Here is a 19991-nt window from a genome sequence, read left to right as displayed (position 1 = left end):
TTTGTCACTCAATGTGATAGTGCTCTCAGAGCTACCAAATTGTGGCGCAGAACAAAGGCGCGCCCCTCTCTGTGGCCCAGGAGCCTTCCACGGAATGGCCGCACCACGGTGTGTGTAGCCGACTACCAGGCAGGACACCTGGTGGAGGCAGCTGGGGACAACAGAGTACACACCTTTGTGTAAGCCTAAGTGTTCATTTTTCTGGGATAAATACCCAGGACTGTGAGTACTGAGCTGTAGGCAAGGCGTGCCTTTAGCTTTGTAAGAAGCTGCCACCTCCCGTCCTCACCAGGACAGACATGCCGGCTGTGCTGCTCTGCGCCAGTCCTCGGGGTCGTCAGTGTTCCCACTAGCCAGCTAACAGCCTGCAGTGATGTTTGCCTGTGCTTTCGTTTGCTTTCTCCTCACAGCTACCGATGCCCGTCTATTCATGTGCTCATTTCCCACCCACTCGTCCTGTTTGAAGAAGTGTCTGCCCCAGTCTTTTATTCATTTGCTAACTGGACTGTTTGTTTCCTGACTGTGGAGCTTCCCTACTACATATGGCAAGTCCAGGCCTCGTTGGATGTGAGTCACAGATGTTCTCTGACTCTCTGGTTTGTCTTTTCAGATCTTAACAGGATCTTTCACAGAGCAAACGTTTCTGTGACAAAGTGCTATTTCTCAATTTTAACTTTTATGGCTTTAAAAAAAACCCTCTTATCTTGTAGATGTGCTTAACTCTTCCTCCTATATTTTCTACTAAATAGTTCACAGTTTTATATTTTACATTTAAATATTGAGTTAATTTTTGTATAAAGTATGAGGTTAAGGGTTGTTTTTTTGTTTCTGGTTTGTTTTATTTTTTTTTGCATATAGATATCCAACTGTTTCAACATCCTTTCTAGAAAAGACCGCCCTTTCTGTATTAAATTGCTTTATTACCTCTGTCAAAATTCAGTTGTCCATACTTGTGCGGGTGAATCCTGGGCTGTATTCTGGTTTCATGCACGTGCCTGTTTACGCACCAATACTACACCGTCTCCACTACTGTGACAGTGTCTTAAAATGACTCCAACCTCATTCTTTTTCAAAGTTCTCTTGGGTTAACTAGTTTCTTTGAGTTTCAGTGTAAACTTAAAGTCACCTTGCTTGTATGTACAAAGAAAGCCCTGCTGGGATTTTGAAAGGAATTGCACTGAACCCGCAGACTATTCAGGAAGCATCATCATCTTTATTATGCCGAGTGGCCCAATCTACGAACACAGGATGTCTGTCATGTAAGTCTTCTCTGATTTCTCCCATCAGTGCTATGCAGTTTTCAGCAGACAAACTGTGCATATTTTACCAGACAGACAGCAAGTATATAACTTCTTGGAGTTCCTGTAAATGATTTTGTCGTGAATTCTGTTTTCTGATTGTTCACTGACGGTATATAGAATAGTATTAATCTTTGTGCGTTGACCTCGCACTCTTAAACAAATGAACTTGCTTATTAGTTCTAGGAGGCTTTTTTTATAGTTTCAATGGGATTCTCAATGACGACAATCATGTCATCTGTAAATAGAGACAGGCTTATTTCCTCCTTCCAAGTCCGTATGCCTTTTATGTCCTTCCGTGTCCTCCTGAGCTGGCCAAATATTGGAGCACGCCGCTCAGCAGGAGTGGTGAGCAGACATCCTGGCTGACGATTTTAGCAGGAGGCACTGGTCTTTCACCACGAACTGTGATGCAAGCTGTAGGGGGCGCTGACTCCACTTTGACCACCAAAATGATTCAGTTGGCAAAATCTGTTTATGACCAGTAAGCGCTACTTAGTGAAATTCTGATAAAACAAATTTTCCAATCATTCTTTTTTGAAAAGAATATTCAAATCAACAGAATTCTAGTAAGATAAACAAACACTGTCAGCAGCAGCCGGGAGCAGCACCCAGCACACACCTGGCACTTTCACATACCAAGTGCCCTCTGTCCTACTGCAGGGGGCCAGGGCCTGTGACAGTGAATGACGACCAGCGGGCTGGCTCCAGTCAAGCTCCTGACAATCAGACAGGTAAACTCTATTTCCATGCTAGTCAAACAAAAACCAAGGACGACATCGTTTCAGGCTTGAAGGAGAGTCTTGTGGTTGAAAGTGGCATGTAACTTCCAAGCTGTGAGGCTTTTTCTGGGGTGGGAGTAAATAGATTTGGGTAGTAAAGTACAAGTATTTTTACCGCTGTCTGTGAAATCTCTGACAGCGTCACACGCTCTGCAAGTGTTCCAGGCGGTTTTCTCCGATATGAGGTTTCTCGCCCAGAGAAGGGAGCAGGAGTCCTGCCAGCAAAGTGCCGTCCGAGGCCCACACGGCCACAGCGGGCTCTGCAGGCCCTCAGCTGTGCTCTGTCCAGGGCTGCACCCCAGCCCTCAGCTGTGGGGGACACGGCTTGGCAGGAACCTCAGGGCGAGCCAGACCTGCTGTGTCGTGTTTCACAGCTCAGTGCCCCATCAGGCTGCGGGGGTCAGGGTGGCAGAAACCGCCAGAGCGCATTAGCTGCATTCCGCCCGCTCCCTCAGAGCTTCACAATGCACACTGTGTCCTTGGAGCCATGGAGGGGAGGGGACAGCTCTGTCCTGTCGTGCCCTTGCCAGTCTCGGTTAGCATGGGAAGACCTCACGAGGCCTTACACAGCCTGACTCAGTGAGCCTTCTCTACAGCCTGCTGGCTTGTCACTTGTGTACACAGATATGAGGGGGCTGGGGAGCCAGCGGCCTGCACCCTCCCCCCCACCACGGAGCTTTCCTGCTTCTGGCAGGAGCAGCTGTCCCAGTCCTGGCTCTGGGGAGTGCCCAGGGTCCAGGGTGTGACCAGGTCACAGGTGTGTTTTACAGACCTTTCGGTTACTGCAAACACGGATTCGAGAGGAGCAGCGGCTGTGCTGTGGAGACAGGCGGGTCTCCTGCGACCAGGCCTGGTCCTGGCTCTAACAACCGCCGCCCCTGTGCTGACGAGCTCGTGTGCCCGGCAGGGCCCCATCGGTCTGCATGCACAGTATCTTCCTGAGGACCCGTGGGCGTAGTGGGAGGCCACCCATAGGAGGGCCATCAGGCTGAACTCGGATCTTACCAGGAGCCTGGCACTGGGGGACAGGACGACGGAGCACGGTCATCACGTCCCGGCGGCTCTCAGTCTGGTACAGAAATCAGACTGCAGGCCGGGACAGCTGGCAGTTCCCAGGATGGAAATCCACCGTCCCTAGCTCAGCCCCCAGACACGTGCTCCCAACAAGTCAGTGCCCACCAGTACCGTTACTGGAAGGAAGCAAACAAGAGCTTCTTATGGGGTCGGGGTTGACAAGACGAGAGGGGAGAGGCTGGGGCATGGTCCCCGTGTCCACTGCACTGCCCTCGCCCTGGATGGAAAGCATCTGAGGCCACAGGGAAAAGCCAGGTGTGGGTCAGTCATCAAGAGTCAGAGAGAATGGCAGAAACACGGGCCGCCCACCAAGGGGCCTGCTGCTGCACCGCTGCAGCCTGCGGGGGTCCCGAGACCAGGCCCAATGCAGCTGACGGACGGCAGGCACAGAACCGTGCTGCCCGACGGCAGGGCTGGGTGAGGCCAGGACAACTCGCTGACCGAGCTGCCTGTAGGTGCTCCTGGGTGTCAGAGGGAGCCAGGCGGGCAGCACAACAGAAGAGGAGCAGCCAGGGACAGATGCTGCTGCACTCGCAGGGGCTTTTGTGGGTCCCCCGTGACAGTGACTCCTGAGACGCCCCCAACGAGCTAGGAGATGCTGAGAAAAGGCGGTGCTGAGTCGGGGTTATGATGGCAGCCGCCCGGGTCTAGTAACTTCCTTTGTGACCACACGCTCCCGCACTGCAGCCGCCTCCTATAACCTCCCATGTGGGGACGCACAGACCCACTGTGGGTCTGCGCTCCCTGAATCTCAGGGCCCCCACAGGCTCTCCGTAGGCGAGCGCCCCCATGACACTGCGACAGGCCAGCAAAGACGGGTGCAGATGACAGGATCGGGCACTTAACACCCAGAATCGGGCACTCAGGACCCCAAATGATTATAAGAAGGGACAGGCTTAGTAGGAGAACCGGAATTATACATCTTTATACAGCAAAGCTAGAAAATATAATTTTTAAAAAAAGATTCAATTTACAAGAACCTCAAAAAATCAGAGGTGGGACAGATGTAAGGAAAGGTGGTAAAACCTCTATTAGAGCTCTGTGAAACACCTTTAAGAGACATTAAAGAAGGCCTAAGAATTAGAGAAACGCACCATGCCCGTGGACCTGGACCCTTAGGAACTGAAGATGCCAACTCTCCCCAGACAGACCAGCAGACTCAGTCCCATAGACAAAGTGGTTTTAAAATGCACGTGAAGAACTCCTCAGGCCAAGCGTAGCCAAGACATGCTTGAGAGAAAGAACCAAGTGAGAAGACCTATTTACCGACAGCGAGGGCAGTCAGTCCGTGTGACAGGGGCACAGGAACAGACCAGCAACTAGGCCAGGACAGGCAGACAAAGATGAGGGCACGTGTGGTGCTGGTGAGGGGCTAGCAGGTGCAGGAAGGGACCCTGAGCCCTGCCCCATGGAGTCCACCCCCAAATCAATTCCACTGGACTGGGGGTCTACGTGACAAGACAACAGGACACTAATGCATCAAGTGGGACCCGGACAGACTGACTTGGCGTGAAAATCTCCACGTTCCAAAACGACTGATATAATGGACTGCGTTACAAGGAAGATCTGTTAGGAGAGAAAAGGGGCCTAGAGAGTGGGCACGGATATCTGCCCTTCATTTAGTCCCTCGGTGTAGCCTGCCCACAGAGAAGTGGGCCGAGCCCTAGCCAGGCACACCCCAAGCGGCCAATGAATGCGCCCGAAGGCAGCTGCCATCATCAGAGACGAGGGAATGCAGGTTTCGGTCACAGGCTGGACACCAGGACGCTGACACGCAACACATCACAACACAGACCCCACCGCGAAGCGCCCAGGCTCAGCCACCGCTCACACACACTCACACTGGTCCCCCTAAGGTCGGCCACATACCCCCTAGGAGCCTGTGCTCCCAGCTTCAGAGCAGAAATTCTAACTAAGACTGATCAGACACTAACAGCATTGGCAGGTCTGAGTAGTGTAATACACAGGACCGTAAGGAGGGTTGTTTTTGCAATGCATGCATGATTTCATGTCAGGAATTCTGTCCACGTCGTTAGTCAATTAGAGGAGGAACTCAAGCACACAAATAATAATAAACAAAACCTAGCACTGACACTGAGTACTGTGTGCCAGGTACAGGCCCCCCGCAGCCCTGCTAGGAAGGCATGCCCCCACACACAGGGCCGGGGGTCACAGCTGGGAAGTGGGGGACTGGGACAGCCTGGGGCAGGCTTGGGAGCCCTGCCCTGAGCACTCACGTGCTGCTTCAACAGCTGCTGGAGAGGCACTTACTAAAACTGCACAGCCACCACCGCATGGGAGGGGAGGGGAGAGGAGGGGAGGGGGTGAGGAGAGGTGAGAGGAGGGGAGGGGAGGGGCATGGGAGGGGAGGGAAATGGAGGGGAGGGAGGAGAAAGGGGAAGAGAGGGGAGGGGAAAGGAAGGGGAGGGGAAGCGGGAAGAGGAGGGTTGAGAGAAGGGGAGGGGAGGAGAGGGTTGAGGGGTGAAAGGAGGGGAGGGGTGGGGGAGGGGCGGTGATGTAAGATAAAGTGAGGTGAGGTGAGGTAGGGAGGGGAGAAGGGTCTTGAGTAAAGATGTCTACTCCCTAAAAGCAAAGCATTGATTTTGAATCTGTGTCCTTGTGACCCTTTTGGACGGGGGTGGGGTGGGGAATGCACAGAGCTCTTAATTCCGGCTTTTATTACAACAAAGGAACATAGATGGTAATCTGTGCCAAGAGAAATGTGGGACTCAGAATTGCAGATAAATACTATAATGAAAGAAAGCGTGTTGCGCTATTCGCATGGAAAGCAAAGGAGGCTGAGCTGAGCTGAGTACATGAGATTTGTAAGGAGAAACGAAGGCCGGCGGCTATGAAGGAGCAGGCTGGGGCGGGGCCGCTTGTCTGCGTGGACCCCGCATGGACCTCATCTGCTCCTCGCAGCCACTCCCGCGCCCACGGAGGAGCTGAGCGCTGCTTCGTGTTGGGAACATGTCACCCTGCGCTCACACAGCAGTAGGACCAGTATTGTCACCTGGGGCACGCGCCCGCCCTGTGCAGCACTGCAGAGGCCACCGCCCCTCACTCCCAGGCAAGAGACGCAGGCCAGCGACCAGGGGTTGCCCAGGACGGTCCCTCCTCTGGCAGACGTGGGGCTGTGGGTGCTAAGTGAGGCCAGAGCTCACACACGAGGAGTGGCCACAAGGAGGCTGGCCACTGTCCGGGCCACCAGTCAGTCAGGGCAGCAGTGCCCATCCGATGATGGGTCAGGGCAGGGCTGAGGCGGGCACGCAGCCAGCCTCCTGCGCTCAGGCACCTCTGCAGTGGTCTTCTCACGTGAGGGGACTCTGAGCGCAGGCAGCAGAGGCCAGGCCCCGTCACGGGTGCCCACCCTCCCAGGCGTGGGCCCAGGGCCCTGTCCTTGGTGGGTGTCTTTATGGGGTACGCACAGGTGAGAGCCCCTCTGGAGTCAGGGAGTTCTTTACTAAAAGAGACACAGGGTCATCTCGGCGTCTAGAATACGAGCAGCATGACACAGAGATGTGGCAACACTGCCACACAACAGCCCAATGACGGCATGCAGCTGGGACGCCAGGGCCAGAGACAGCGCGTGGCTTGCGCAGCACATGGAGGGGTGGGGACGTGCCGGCAGCCCGAGGCAGCCTGGCCCAGGCCCCAGCCTCCCCGCCCACCCAGCCACATGCACAGGGGCCAGGGCCTCGTGGTCCAGCCTTGTGACCGCAGGGCCCAGAAGCTTCCAGCCAGACCACACTGCTCCCAGCCCGGCCGGTCCTTGTGCAACTGCCCATGGCACAGGCATCGAGTGTGCGGGTCACATGTGTCTCTGTGGGGTCCGGTGGTGACAGGTGGGGACCGTATGACACGCTCCACTTAAGCTGCCTACTGGCAGGTCCCCTGGAGGCGTGGGCCCTCGTGCTTACAGGACCCACAGCGTCACGGGCGGAACCCACGTTCTCTCGGCCACGTCAGGAGCAGGCTGACCTGGGTCAGCCCGTCATTTCTGTCAGTGTCGTAATATCTGAATAATAATTTTAGTACAACACTGACAAATGGCATCTGCTTGAAATAAAATATTTTAAAAAAGACAGATGTTAAAGCAACTAAAACCATTAAGTACCTTCCCAAATGAAGGACAATAAAATTGAGAAAAAAGGAGAATAAAAATAAAGACAACAAATGTGAGAAAAACTCTAAGGGGAATAAAAATGAGAACAGAAGAAGAAAAGTGATTCAAGTAATTGAAAGTAGACAATTTATAAAGGTTAAGAAGGTAGAGACAGCACGAGAGAACTGAAAATTAAAATAAATTCAGGGGGAAAAGCAAGACAATGTAGATAAGAAACTAAAAAGACCTTTTATTCAAGCCTAAAGACTACAAAAAATCAGATTAAAAAGCTGAGACTACCATGAGTTGGGAACTGGGCCAGCACCATGTGAAAGCGGCTTTGATAAATCGGAGTGAACTTTGATAAAGCGGGGTGAAGGCTGGTGCCTGGGCCTCGCCTTCTAGATGGACTGGGGCCATGAAGACCCATCATGGACACAGGCCAGTCTGGGCCTGGGGACAGACGGGCTCCAGAAACCAAGACACTCAAACCTGCGGTCTGGCAGGGCTAAAGCCCCCCAACCACCAAAGGACCTACCCTGTCCCCTCTCGGGTGTGAGCTGCCCTGCCCACTGACAGTGTCCTGGGAGGGAAGCCGAGGGCAGGAGTGGGAAGAGCCAGGGACAGCGAGGGGGCAGTGGTGGGCCCATTCCCACGTGCCCCCAACCGCGCTAAAGGGTTTGAACTTGTAGTCCGGTCTCACCCTGCGGGAAGCAGCCTTGGGCACACTGTGAGCCCCCCAGGTGATCCCCGCCCTCTGCCAGACCCCCTGGGGGAGGGAGGGGAGAGCTGAAGATGAGCCCTGGGCACAGGAGAGGTCCTGGCAGACTCAGCAGAGGAGATGGGGAGCAGTGAGGTCATGACCTTCCCACAGCAGTGGCACTGGCCAGCCCTGGGGAGTGGCACGCTTTTCCCAGCTGACACTCCAGATAAGATTTAATCCCCTGGCTTCAATCTCCTGATGGACCCTTAATCCGAAAACCTTGCAGCGGCCAACACATTTAATTTACTTGCAATGGGTTTGGTTCGTTTTCATTTGCTCGTGTGCTGGAGGAAGGTACACACAGTGTGTGACCCCCCCCAAGCTGGTACTGCCATCGCCAAGACGCAGAGGGGGCCTTCCAAACGCGGAAGCCAAGAGGACATCCGGAGAGACCTGGTCCTGTGGCAAACGGGCTTGGCTGCAGAGGGGCCTGAAGTTCATGGACGAGAGGCTCCCCACCTGCCCAGGCTCAGCACCACCCGGCTCAGTCACCATCTCAGCATGCCTCCCCGTTCCTTGGCGCCAGGGGCTGGGATCTACCATGGGGGGCGGGGACAGGAGCGGGGCGGGGAAGGTGGTGACGCTGGAGAAGCCTGGCCGGGCAGTGGTGGGCTCTCCGTGCTTCTGCAAGTCTGGCCAGGCACCTGTCCTGGACGCAGTCGCTGTGGACGCAGCCAGGGGACAGGCCAGCGCCCCTGCCGTGCATCCCAGCCCAGCCTGAGGCAGGGAGCTCTGGAACCCAGGGTGTCGCCTGCCAGAGCCAGCTGTCCACTCCCAGACGCCACTCTAGAGGCCCAGTGGCAATTTCAAGCTCAGCAAGCAAAAGAGAGATAGTGCTCAGTCGCCCAGACTGGCGGCTTTTAAAAGACTGGGCTGTAACAGCAGCAGGATCCTGTTTACAAGCAGGAAGAAGCACAGAATTAAAAGGCAAGTGCTGGCAGCGGTGGACGGCCCCTCACACCGCAGAGGAGGACACAGGACCCCAGGACCCCTGCCCAGCACCCCCAGCACTGGGCAGGAGCCGCAGTCCGCGGACTCCTCTCCGCATTTCCAGACACACCCTCCCGCCTCGTTTTGCGGACGTCTTGCACTGCGTGTTCCGTGACTGCATTGTCAAGTGCACAGTCACGCTCTCAGCAGGTCCCCGCACCGCCATGCGGGCTCCCTGGAAAGGGTGCGGCCATGGGGTGACCCCTTCTCCTGTCGATGGGGTCTCACCGGCTGCGGAGCACGGCGCATGTCTGCGCGGGGACATGCGGTCTCACAAGTCCACACACGGACGCTCTGCCCACATCCAGACACACGCACAGCACGCACGCACGCCCATGGCCCGCACAGAGCTCCACCCCCCCACACCTCACTGCCCCTAAGGGTGCTTCCCAGGCACTGTCATCTGGGATGCCCAGCTCGCTCCTGTTCTGCACGTAAGACCTGTCGGTGTGTCCACGGGGCTGTGCCCCCGGCGCGGCAGCACCACGGGTTGTGCCCAGAGCCGCTGTCATCCAGCTGCCGAGTCCCCACACCGAGGCCCGGAGTGCTGGTGTCCAGAGCAGGGGTGTAGGCGGGCACCGCAGACTGCCCTTCCCCAAAAAACTTTTAAAAAAACGCCACATTCGGTTCCGTGCCTTCTCGTTACTCTGTCTCAAATACACGGTGTTCGCGTCGGGTGTGAGCGGAGGCCCCAAACCGGGTTCTGAATGGCCACCAGCGGACAGCGCACCGCGGCTGCGCACGCCCCTCTCCCAGCGCGGCAGCCGCACGGAGCACTGCTTACGGAAAGGACAGAACAAGGCCAAGGCCCCCTGACCCAGGCCCCTTCCCCACCGGCCAGCACCCACCTCGCACCCAGGAGGATGGTTTTTACATAGCGTTTTCCCTTTTAGAGCCTGTCGGATCGTTTTCAATGAAGGCATCCCCCTCCTATGTACACACACCTTACTGTGGGGGCTGCACGCTCAGGGGATGCAGCCCCTGAACCCAGGGCTGGACACGGCTGTGAGCAGCTGGTTGCTGAGCGGGCCACCCACCGTCTCTCTGGAGCTCGACCCCTGCCCCCAGCCAGGCCCCTGGACATGCCCAGACACGGCCCCGCGGCCGCCCCGTCTCAGGTGAGGGCACCCTGAGGCATCGGCTGCCCCGGCCTCTCCCCGCTGCTCCCTCTCGCCGCCTGAGCCCCCGCGAGCAGGCCCTGTCTCGCCATGTCCCTTCTCTTTTGCTTTTCCTGAGCCTCCTGCTTGGCAGTGGGGAGGAGAGGCACTGCCTAGCGATGGGATGTCGCTGGGTGTGCAGGCACACACGGACCCAGCCCTCAGGCCACACCACACGCTCCCATCTGACCTGACGGATTGTCAGCGGCTACGCGCTCGAGCAATCACTCAGCCAGGACTCGCGCAGCCTGCACCCACCGTGGCCACAGGTCACACGCCACGGCACCCGGAGCTAGTGACCATCACCGTACACTTTGCAGCCAGTCCAGGGGCTATCACACTCACGTGCCATCAGCATCACCCGGAAGGTCTGGGAAGTCACAGAGCACGCCCCACCAGGGCCGTCTGGGGAGGGGTAGCTAGCTGAGAATCTGCCTTTCTGGCCAGTTCTCAGGTGGTACAGATGGTTTAGGACCGTCCGGGGACCCAGTGCCCTGTGCTCCTCAGAAAACACTGCAGCGGCGCTCAGAGAAGGCAGCCCTGTGCTCTCCGCATGGCACACACAGTGCCAGCTCTGCCTGAGGAACGCCCTGGCAGACCCCGCGCACAGCACTGGCCTCTGAGGCCCCCACCTGAGCCAGAGTGAAGATGCGTCTTCAAGAGCCCCAGCTATGGGGTGCTCAGGACCACAAACCTTCCACGCGTGGTGACGATCTGCTTTACGCCAGTGGGTTTCTGCTCTCACACAGAGCCTGGGGCCTCAGACCGCACAAGCCACAGACACGGGAGCAGCGAGGTCAGAGGGCACCTGCAGAAGGCCGGGCAGGCCCAACTCCATCGTGTGGCCTTCCGTTCCCAGAGGACTCAAGGCCAAAAGCGACGGCCCTGCTGTGAGGAGGCCAGCCCGGTGTTTCCCGGGCCAGGTCAGTGTGAGAGGAGGACGTGCACACTGGGGACGGGCGGCACGCACGCCCCTTGCTTTGTGTTAGGACGCTCCTCTGGGAAATGCAAAGGGCGCCTACTGGGGGCTTCTGCAGTGTGGTATTTGTTACTTCTGGAAAAACTCCAGTAGGCTCCCGTAGGCAGGGAAATCCACATCCCAGGACACTGGCCGGAGAGTGCTTCTCAGCCCCTCAGGGCAGTACGTAGGGTGTAACGACGCTTTTACTAACAGGAACACACATGGTGGTCACGCCTGAGCGTCTCAGTCTGGCTACCACGTAAGATGACCGAGTGGTGACATTACCCTTGTCACGGGGTCACATGCCAGGTGCCACAGGAATAGACTGTTAAAAATTGTATCAAAATACATGGGGACTTTGTCCAAGCATAAAAGAAATGTTTATAATCATAAATGTGAAAAACATTGAAATTTTCTGTCCTATCCTAATGAAATGATAAAAAATTTCTCTTTTTTCATACTGGAAGGTGGGTAAGAGAGAGAGAACCCTTTAGAAATGTCATGAGACTCAGGCAAAGGCTGCAATCGGAATGAACTGGAACCTAAGCAAGCAACATTCCACAGGAATTACTTTCACAAAGAAAAAGGCTTCTTTTGTTCCCAAAGGGGCAGCTTGGTAACAAATTATTCTAAAATGCGGAGTAATTTATAATCTGAAGTGTTTACATTTACTTCAGTGAACATGGCCATGGACCCATGTTTCCTGGAAAGCTAGTTAAATACAAATATTAAATATTTTATCTATGAAGGGCAAAAGACTGTTTTCTGATAGAACAGAAATCAAATTCCATTATGACTTTGGTCCTGGAAACGATTTTCCCAGCAAATCTGAACAGGCGCATGCACCCTGCCTAGACACGGCCCCAGCGGGCAGCCCGCCGCACAGGTACAGCCCACATTTGATATTCTCCTCATTACTTGCTCAAAGTATGTTCACCAGAAGAAGGATCCACAGCTCACAGAACACCTTAGTCATTTGTAGGGCAGGCAAAAAACGAGATTGTGTTATTTATAAGGTACAAAATGCAGGTGAGTTTTACAAACATGTTTAAACTAGTATATGTTCATTCCACATCTGCTTTTCACGAAGGAATCACGTTCGCTGGCCTTCCCAAAGAAAAAAGAATTATGTTATTTCTTAAGTATCAAAGTCCAAAAGGGCATGTTCTCCATACAGTAATAATATACAAGTATTAGCCTTATCCTGAAACGTGGCGTTCACGAGTGGAAGCTCACCCGTTTACCTGACAGGTCAACATTCGCAACCAAAGGCACTCGCCACGCTGGGCGCTCAGGCCCCAGGGGTGACCCAGGTTTCTATGGGTGAGAATCACATTCCCACACCTACCCCAGCATCACCGATGACAAACTTCTGAGAAGTTACATGTTCATTTCCCTCCATAATAACACTTCCATTACAGGTTGTTAATAGTAGACCTTGACCCTTGAAAGGAAGCACATTACTAAGATAGAGGCCTAATGTAAATGCCGTCACCTGAATGTCTAAACCTGTAAGCACAGCACCATTTCCACTCACCTGTCCCCAGGAAAGCACTGCGCTCTGCGACGACCTGTCCCCACCCCGGACTCAGCCTGTCCCCCTCGCCAGGGCAGGCTCGGCCAGCCCCCAGCACCCCTTACCTCAGAACAAAGCGGATGGAGGTCGGGCAGGGCCGGTTGGAAGGGGCTACCAGACAGATGGTCACTCTCCCCGTTTAGAGAAGATGAAATGCTAAGGAGAAAATTAGAGTGGTGTTTTGTTCTAAACCGAAAGAGGCTACAAATCCCATTGGCCTCAGGTTGGAAACCTCGTGACATGGGACCAGGCACATGCGACCTACTTTTCGCCTGGCTCCCCTCGTGCTGTTGATGGGTGCGCCTGGCACGTATGCGCTGTCATTTCAATGTGTCCTTTCCCCAAAAGGGGCCACTGCACAAATCGGCATGTCTGCGCGACATGCAGCCCTTGGAAAAGGAAGGGGTGGGTGGGGGAACCTCAGGGCCAGTACTGATCAAAGTGCAGCTCTTAATGTCACTGTGCTGTCAGCTGCCTGCCTGTAGACGAGCCTCCCGATGCACGGCGGGCTCGGTCCCGGGAATGCAGGGGACGCTGCTCCCACCAGGATGAGGTGCCTGAAATGGCCCCACCCACTGCCAGTTCTCCATCGTGATCCGGAGCTTTGGGGTCCAGCCCTAGAAGCCAGTCACACCCATAAGCTTCGACATGGGGGAGCCCATGCGTCCTTGACAGCCAACCTCTCAGGTGTGAGGGCTCTAATCTGGGCAGCGAGGGGCAGAAGGGTGGACCAGGACCCCGCAGCCCCAGAGGACGTGCACGAACGTGCACAATGCTCGCTGGTCCACCCACCAGCACTGGCACTTCTGTCCCTAAGCAGGAGAAAGTCGCCCTCCAGCTCTACTTTTATGGAGTTGCTACCTTGATCTCAGCATCTCACATGAAATCAGGAGCAGATAAGCAATAACACAAGCGAGGAACAGTAAAAACATGGGTGCAGAGTGCCATCACCGGCCATGAAGACAGGGAGCGAGCTGCCAGGGGCACCAAGCTGGCTCCTATGGCACCACAGCACAAGCAGCGGCTTTCTAACACCAGCAAAGGCACAGAGTGAAAGGGGGTCACGCAGGCTGCACTGACCAGTCAGTCTGACGGTTCCTTATAGGAAAAAAATAAATAACACAAGTACTAGACACTCGTTTACAGAAAAGAACAGAATGTGTAAAAATTAACCAGTAATTATCCAGAAAGACCAGTGACAGTGAGCTAGTCTGAAGTCTACCTGTTCAGACTTTTTTCCAGTAGGCGTGTGTTACTGTATTTTTAACAAAAATAGGATCTAATCACCCATTATTGTCCTGTTTTTCTCACTTCACATTATATCCAAAATGTTTTCCTATCTCAGTATATTTAAATCTACATAATAGTGACCAAACCCCCATTTCTGCACAGAAAAATGTAACCAATCTGCTAGGCTTGAGTGCCAGCTTCTGAGTTGTTCCATTAAAGTGTTTTAACAACAAACTTTGGGGTGCCTCTTCCTGTCCCGCTCTGGAATACAGACCTATGGATAAAATTTCTGGGTCAAAGCACACACACGCTTGAAGCTCTGACCCACAGTGCAGATACTCAGCCAGCTGCACACCCCCCACTCCCAGGCAGGCTCTGTCATGGGTGCCCGACGGCGCCGAGGGGCTTGGACGTCACCAGTCAGTGTCCAGGAGGAGGGTGCTAATGGTGGATGGAAAGCCGGCCCGTCCGCTGTGGCTGGCACTGTTGCCAGTTTGCCCCTCCCAGCAGCTCTCAGCACAGGATCCGTTCTATTCTTCAGGAAGGAGCAGCAGTCACTTGTCGCTGCTGCTCATGCGCATAACGCCCGGGTCATTGAGGGCCCACGCTCACCTCCCAAGTGACTGACAGGATCAAGTGTCCTGAGAGAACGTGGGGAGGAAGGACACTGACCGCTGGGTCTGACAAGCGCAGGTCTGTGGGCTTGACGAGGCAGGTGTGGTGCAAGGTGGGCAAGTGGTGACAGCAAGGCCAGCGGTCAAGGGGACAGAGATGGGTGGTCACTGCAAGGGAACGAGCTGCCAAGGGGTGTGCTGCCTGTTCATGCGCGGGTGGAAGGAGGCAGAGAGGGGACAAGGCAGGAGCCAAACCCTTGAAGGGGTGAGGAAAGGAAGCAGCACACGGGGGACATGAGGGACCAGGGTCACCGGCAGAAGAGGAGGTGCTGGGGGGTGCGGGGACCCCAAGGGAGATGAGGCGGCATGGCCCCGAGGCCGAAGGGAATGGGGTGATGGTGGCATCCAGGGCCCAGGGGGAGGCAAGCTGCCACTGAGCTGAACGCTGCTCAGAGTCCAAGGCCAGGGCAAGGAGTGAGGCCGTGACGTGGGCAATTTTTTGGGCGGGGAGGCCTGGGAGCCCAGCGCCTCCCAGAAGGCAGCACTTGGCCTCGTGCTCCCTGGGATGCACTGCATTCAGGGGTCGGTCACCTCGCCCACAGCTGTTGTCTGTGGCCCGTACATGGGGGCAGATGCCCAGACCACTGGGAATGTGGGTGCCAGGCAGAGGGGAGGCCGACAAGCAACACAGGGCTCCAGGCGCAGGTGTGGGGGAGGGGCAGGGAGAGGACAGGGAGCCCAGCCAGGGGCCCCTGGCTTTTGCCTGGGGTGAGCTGCAGCCTGGCCTGGGGGTGCCCCCCGGACCCTCCTCCCAAGCGACCGAAGAACCCTGGTCAGCCCCAGCTCTGGTTTCCATAACCGGCCTTGCTCTTGAGCACAGCTGGGGACGCGCCAGTCATGTGGAAGGCGCCACTGCCTTGGCTCCCGTTCAAGCCCAGAGCAGATCCGCTGTCCGCTGTGACGCATCCCTCACATGACGTGCAGCCCACATAGACACCTGGAGGTTCAAATGGTTTTAACCTTCTCCGTGGAAGGAAGAACAAACCAACGATCAAAACAGCATAGGACATGGGCTTATGGAATTGGGTCAAGCACCACGGGATTGCAAATGTGGAGCCCAAACCAGCAGACAACATCTGGGCAGGGTGGGTGAGGGGCTGGTGCTCAGAGGACGGCGAACAATTCAGTCGGCGGGCCGGGGACCAGTGTCCCTTATTATGAAGTCTGGTGACTCTTTAAAGATGTGAGTGTTTCTCTGACAACCACTGGGGAGGTGCGTGAACTCAGAAGCTACAGAAGTTTGCCTGTGATCTGGATTATACATGAGAGGGCTGACAGCAGGCGCTCCGTGCCCCCGTTGCGGCCACCGGTGAGGGCACCCTCAGATGGACGCTGAGGCTGTGGCAACACCCTCCTAACAGAAGCTGCAGGAGAACGCGCTCGGACAGCCTAGGCGCCACTGAGGCTGGAGAGCGGCAGTCCTGCAGACTCAGAGCCTGGCCGAGGCCGGCGCGCAGCATGTGAGTGTCAGGGTGGGGAGCACGAAGGGGCTCACGGAACACACGTGCACACGCACCTGCACACGTACACTCCCGTTCCCACACGTACACTCCGACGCCTATCTACACAGGTGCACACACTTGTGCACACACTTGTACAGACACATGCACACACTTCTACAGCCACACGTACACCCCTGACACATGGCAGACCTGTCCACAGGCCAGGCAGGCGTGCAGCGCCTGGGGCTCACTTACAGGGAACCCGGAAAGCCACTGACAACAGCTTCTCCAGCCAGTACTTTTTACAAAATGGCAGAGTAAAGGTCTAGAGGAGTAGAAACGGGGAACACTTAGGGGGAAACAGTTCTAAGGGTTCCCACGCTCCTCAAAAATTCAAAGGAAAGAGCCATGGAAAAACATTTCCGCCTCAGCGCAGACCTGTCCTGCAAACTCAGACCTGCTCCCTCAAACGCCAACTCAACGCAGCGTGATTCTCAGGAGCCAACGGCACGAGGCTCCCGTGTCATCACAACACGGTGCCGACTGCCACTGTCCACGGCACTGCTCCCTGGCACTCTCTCCCTGGCACTCCCCCCAGCTGGCACCACGTCAGACTGAAGAGGGTAAAAAGCAGACAGCACCGTGTGGGACGTACTTCACTTTCAAGGGTGAGGCTGATTATCATATACACTCTTGGTTAAAACAAAACAAAGGAGCAAACAAAAGATACTTTACAGTAACTCACCTTCCCCCATAAGCAGGCTCTAGGAGTCAGAGCAGATCCATAGACACCAACGTTCAGACTCGTCGGAGCTTAGAGCATCGCCGAAGCGGTGATTCACGAAGGCCTGTTGTGGCGCCCACCCACCTGAAACAGAGAAACACAGGGTGCATGAGCTTACAGACTGATGGCCGCTCCATCAGGACTGGCTTCAACACAACCGCTTTCTTGGATTCAACAGGGCAGCACACGTGTCTTCAGCATTCAAGCACAAGACACATGCGGGAAAGGAGATGAAACGCCAGTGCGAGCCCTGCCTGGGGACGCTGCCCGTTCTCCCCAGTGAGGCGGCTTCCGCTCCTAGTGCCAGGTCCAAAAGCTCTTTGGTAAAACTGTACAAACTTTCAAGATTGTAAATAAAACAGTTAACTTGCTACTTATAATATTTAGCATATTTATGCTCTATATACTAAATTTTAAATAACCTTTATGAAATTATATGTTAATTTAAATGCATTGCTGGTTTTCCACTTTCATAGCTGGTGTAATCATCTAATTGAAACCCTTCCCTTTCAGTCATTTTGTCCAAACAGCTGTCTTCTGTACCATCTAGTGTTTTTCCAGAGCACCATTTTCAGTTTGGTCTAAATTTCCTGACTTTTTACTTTTTTTGAATTCATGTTGGTTACTCAAATTGGAAATGTAATCGTCTGTCACGAGCACCCATTTCGTGACATCACCCTTTTTGCTGTGTGTTTTCCTCTCCCCCAGACGTTTATTTATGACGCCTGAAACTATTGTTGCAGACATGGCAAAGGGCTTGTTTACGACAGCATCCCAACACCGGGAATTCAGAGGTCCGAGCACCAACAATCATGGGAAACCTCTATGAAATAAATGTCTTTGCCTTTCTGCGAGTCGCTCGGGTAACCACTTTAGGCAACAAGCAACAGAACTGGCTGAGTTTATTTCAAGCTGAACTGTCTTATCCATATAATACGCTGAGAATGAAAATGGACTACGTGAGCAAATAACACATGGAAGGGAATACCATGAAAGAGATCGCTGAGTGAAACTCCATCCTCACATGGGCACACAGCATCTCATGGGGGACAGTCACACGTGCCTTCAAAGGTTCAACACGGGCTGACTGGAAGGTCCGAGGGGCCCGGACTGTGGAGTTAGGCCTTAAGGTCAACGAGTGGGAATCCACCAGAAAGCAATGGGAGAACATGTAACAGGGAGCTAAGACCATTCAACAGGGGAAGGAACAGTCTTTGCAACAATGGTGCTGGGAAACTGGACACCCACATGTGAAAGCGTGGGTGTATTACCTCCCACCATATACAAAAATTAACTCAAGATGGATCAAAGACCTATAATGAGCTAAAACTACAAAACTCTTAGAAGGAAACATTGCAAAAAATCTTTATGATATTGAATTTGGAAATGATTGCATGGTTATGACACCAAAAAGCACAGGCGACAAACAAAACAATAGATGAACTAGACTGTCTCAAAATTAAGAACTTTTGTGCAGCAAAGGGCACTAACAAGAAAGTGAAAAGATAAGCTATAGAAGAAAATATCTGCAAATCATATACCTAAGAAGAGACGGCTATCCAGACTGCATAGAGACCTCTCACAACTCAACAATTACAAAAAGGTGCAAAGGACTTGAATACATATTTCTCTAAGGAAGACACACAAATGGCCAATAAGCACATGAAAAGTAGCTCAGCATCATTAGTCATCAGAAAAACGCAAATCAAAACCACAATGAGATACCACCTCACACCCACTTAGGATGGCAATAGCAGCAGTAGTGACAGGAAGGGGTAGGGAGAGAAAAAGACCCAGAAAATAACGTGTCAGCAAGGATGTGGAGAAAGCGGAGCCCTCATACATTGCTGGTGGAAATATGACATGGTACAGCTGCTTGGGAAAAGAGCCTGGCAGTTCCACAAAAATTAAAGAGAGGGTTACCGTGTGACCCAGCAATTCCATCCCTAAGTCTCCAGCCATGAAAACTGAAGACCTATGTTCACACAGGAACTTGCACACACATGTTCACAGCAGCATGACTCACAATAGCCAAAACGTGGAAACAACCCAAATGTCCAGCATCTGATGAATGCATGAACAATAAGTGGCCCAGACACAGAAAAGGAATGAAGGCCTGATCCATGCAGCGTGGAGGAACCTAGAAAACGCGATGCTGAGGGAAAGCAGCCAGCCAGAGAGGCACGGAGTTTCTGACCCCATTCACGTGACATGTGCTAGACAGGCACATCCAAAGACGGGAAGGAGGGGGGTGGGCAGTGGTTCCTGGGCTGGGGGGCTGGGGGGAACGGGCGCATGAGGTTCCTTCTGGGGCGAGGAACGTGCCCTGGAATTAGACAGTGCTGATGGCTGCACAGCTCTGTGCCTATTCTAGAAACCACTAAACACACACTTTAAAAGTGTGAGTTTTACGGTATGTGAATTATACTCAATGTAAAAACAAAGGTAATACTCAAAAGTTTCAAAAAGCAATGGAAGAAACCTCCCATCAAACGTGGCAGAATTACCATGTTTACCTCCACCTTACAGAAACTAAAATGACACCAGATGAAAAGGCACAAACTCACAAGCACTAAAAAGTCAGCAGAAGCAACTGCCCTGGCCTCTGGACAGTGGGCGGGGAAGTGGTGACAGCTGCGGCCAGCCAAAAACTCTGGCTGTGAGGAGAAGGTAGCAGGAAACCGGTGGGGCGTACCCCGCACACCCCGCATTCTAGAATGCTGCCACGCGGCTCCACACATAGGAGGAGGAGGTCAGGGAATCAGCAAGAGTCATAATTCCAACTTCCTGGAAGGAAGCATCCAGCCGCCCAGAAGTCCCGGGGCACGTGTTGTCACAAGGTGAGCACCTCCTCTTCCGTGGACAGCTGGAGGGTCCATCCTAAGCGGTGCCTCACTCAGGGAATGACAACAAGCAGGGCTGAAGGCAGTGCAGCACTGAAATGAAAACCAGTGTCCCGCGGGAGAAAACAAAGAAGGAGACCTCCTGCCCCTTCTCCAGGAGGCTCTCAGAATTCCAGAGACAGAATTATGTTCTCAGTAAGTCACCTAAAATGGAAATAGTACCGACAGCAGTCTCTGATAACAATGCAATCAGAAATTAATGAACTTGAACCTAAGGGCAATTTACATCATTTTAGAAACTAAAAAGGGAAC

At 54.0% G+C, this 19991-nt stretch overlaps 1 protein-coding gene across 16 annotated transcripts in view; it reads right to left on the bottom strand.

Annotated features, from left to right (window-relative positions):
* PCBP3 (poly(rC) binding protein 3) overlaps positions 1–19991 on the bottom strand; it is a 182919-nt gene that overhangs the window by 41368 nt on the left and 121560 nt on the right. For 15 of the 16 annotated variants that reach the window (XM_033126345.1, XM_033126327.1, XM_033126308.1 and 12 more), the window contains one exon: positions 16798–16920. In XM_033126345.1, the coding sequence (XP_032982236.1) occupies positions 16798–16807 (10 nt within the window). In that variant the 5' untranslated portion in view covers positions 16808–16920. Of the gene's footprint in view, positions 1–12771; positions 12863–16797; positions 16921–19991 lie in introns of all 16 variants that reach the window. The other variant, XM_033126401.1, reaches the window with a different exon arrangement.

This window comes from Rhinolophus ferrumequinum, chromosome 2 (genome assembly GCF_004115265.2).
Source record: "Rhinolophus ferrumequinum isolate MPI-CBG mRhiFer1 chromosome 2, mRhiFer1_v1.p, whole genome shotgun sequence".
Classification (NCBI taxonomy): Eukaryota; Metazoa; Chordata; class Mammalia; order Chiroptera; family Rhinolophidae; genus Rhinolophus; species Rhinolophus ferrumequinum.
Note: the sequence above shows the minus strand (reverse complement) of the source record. Positions and strands in the feature narration are given on the sequence as shown.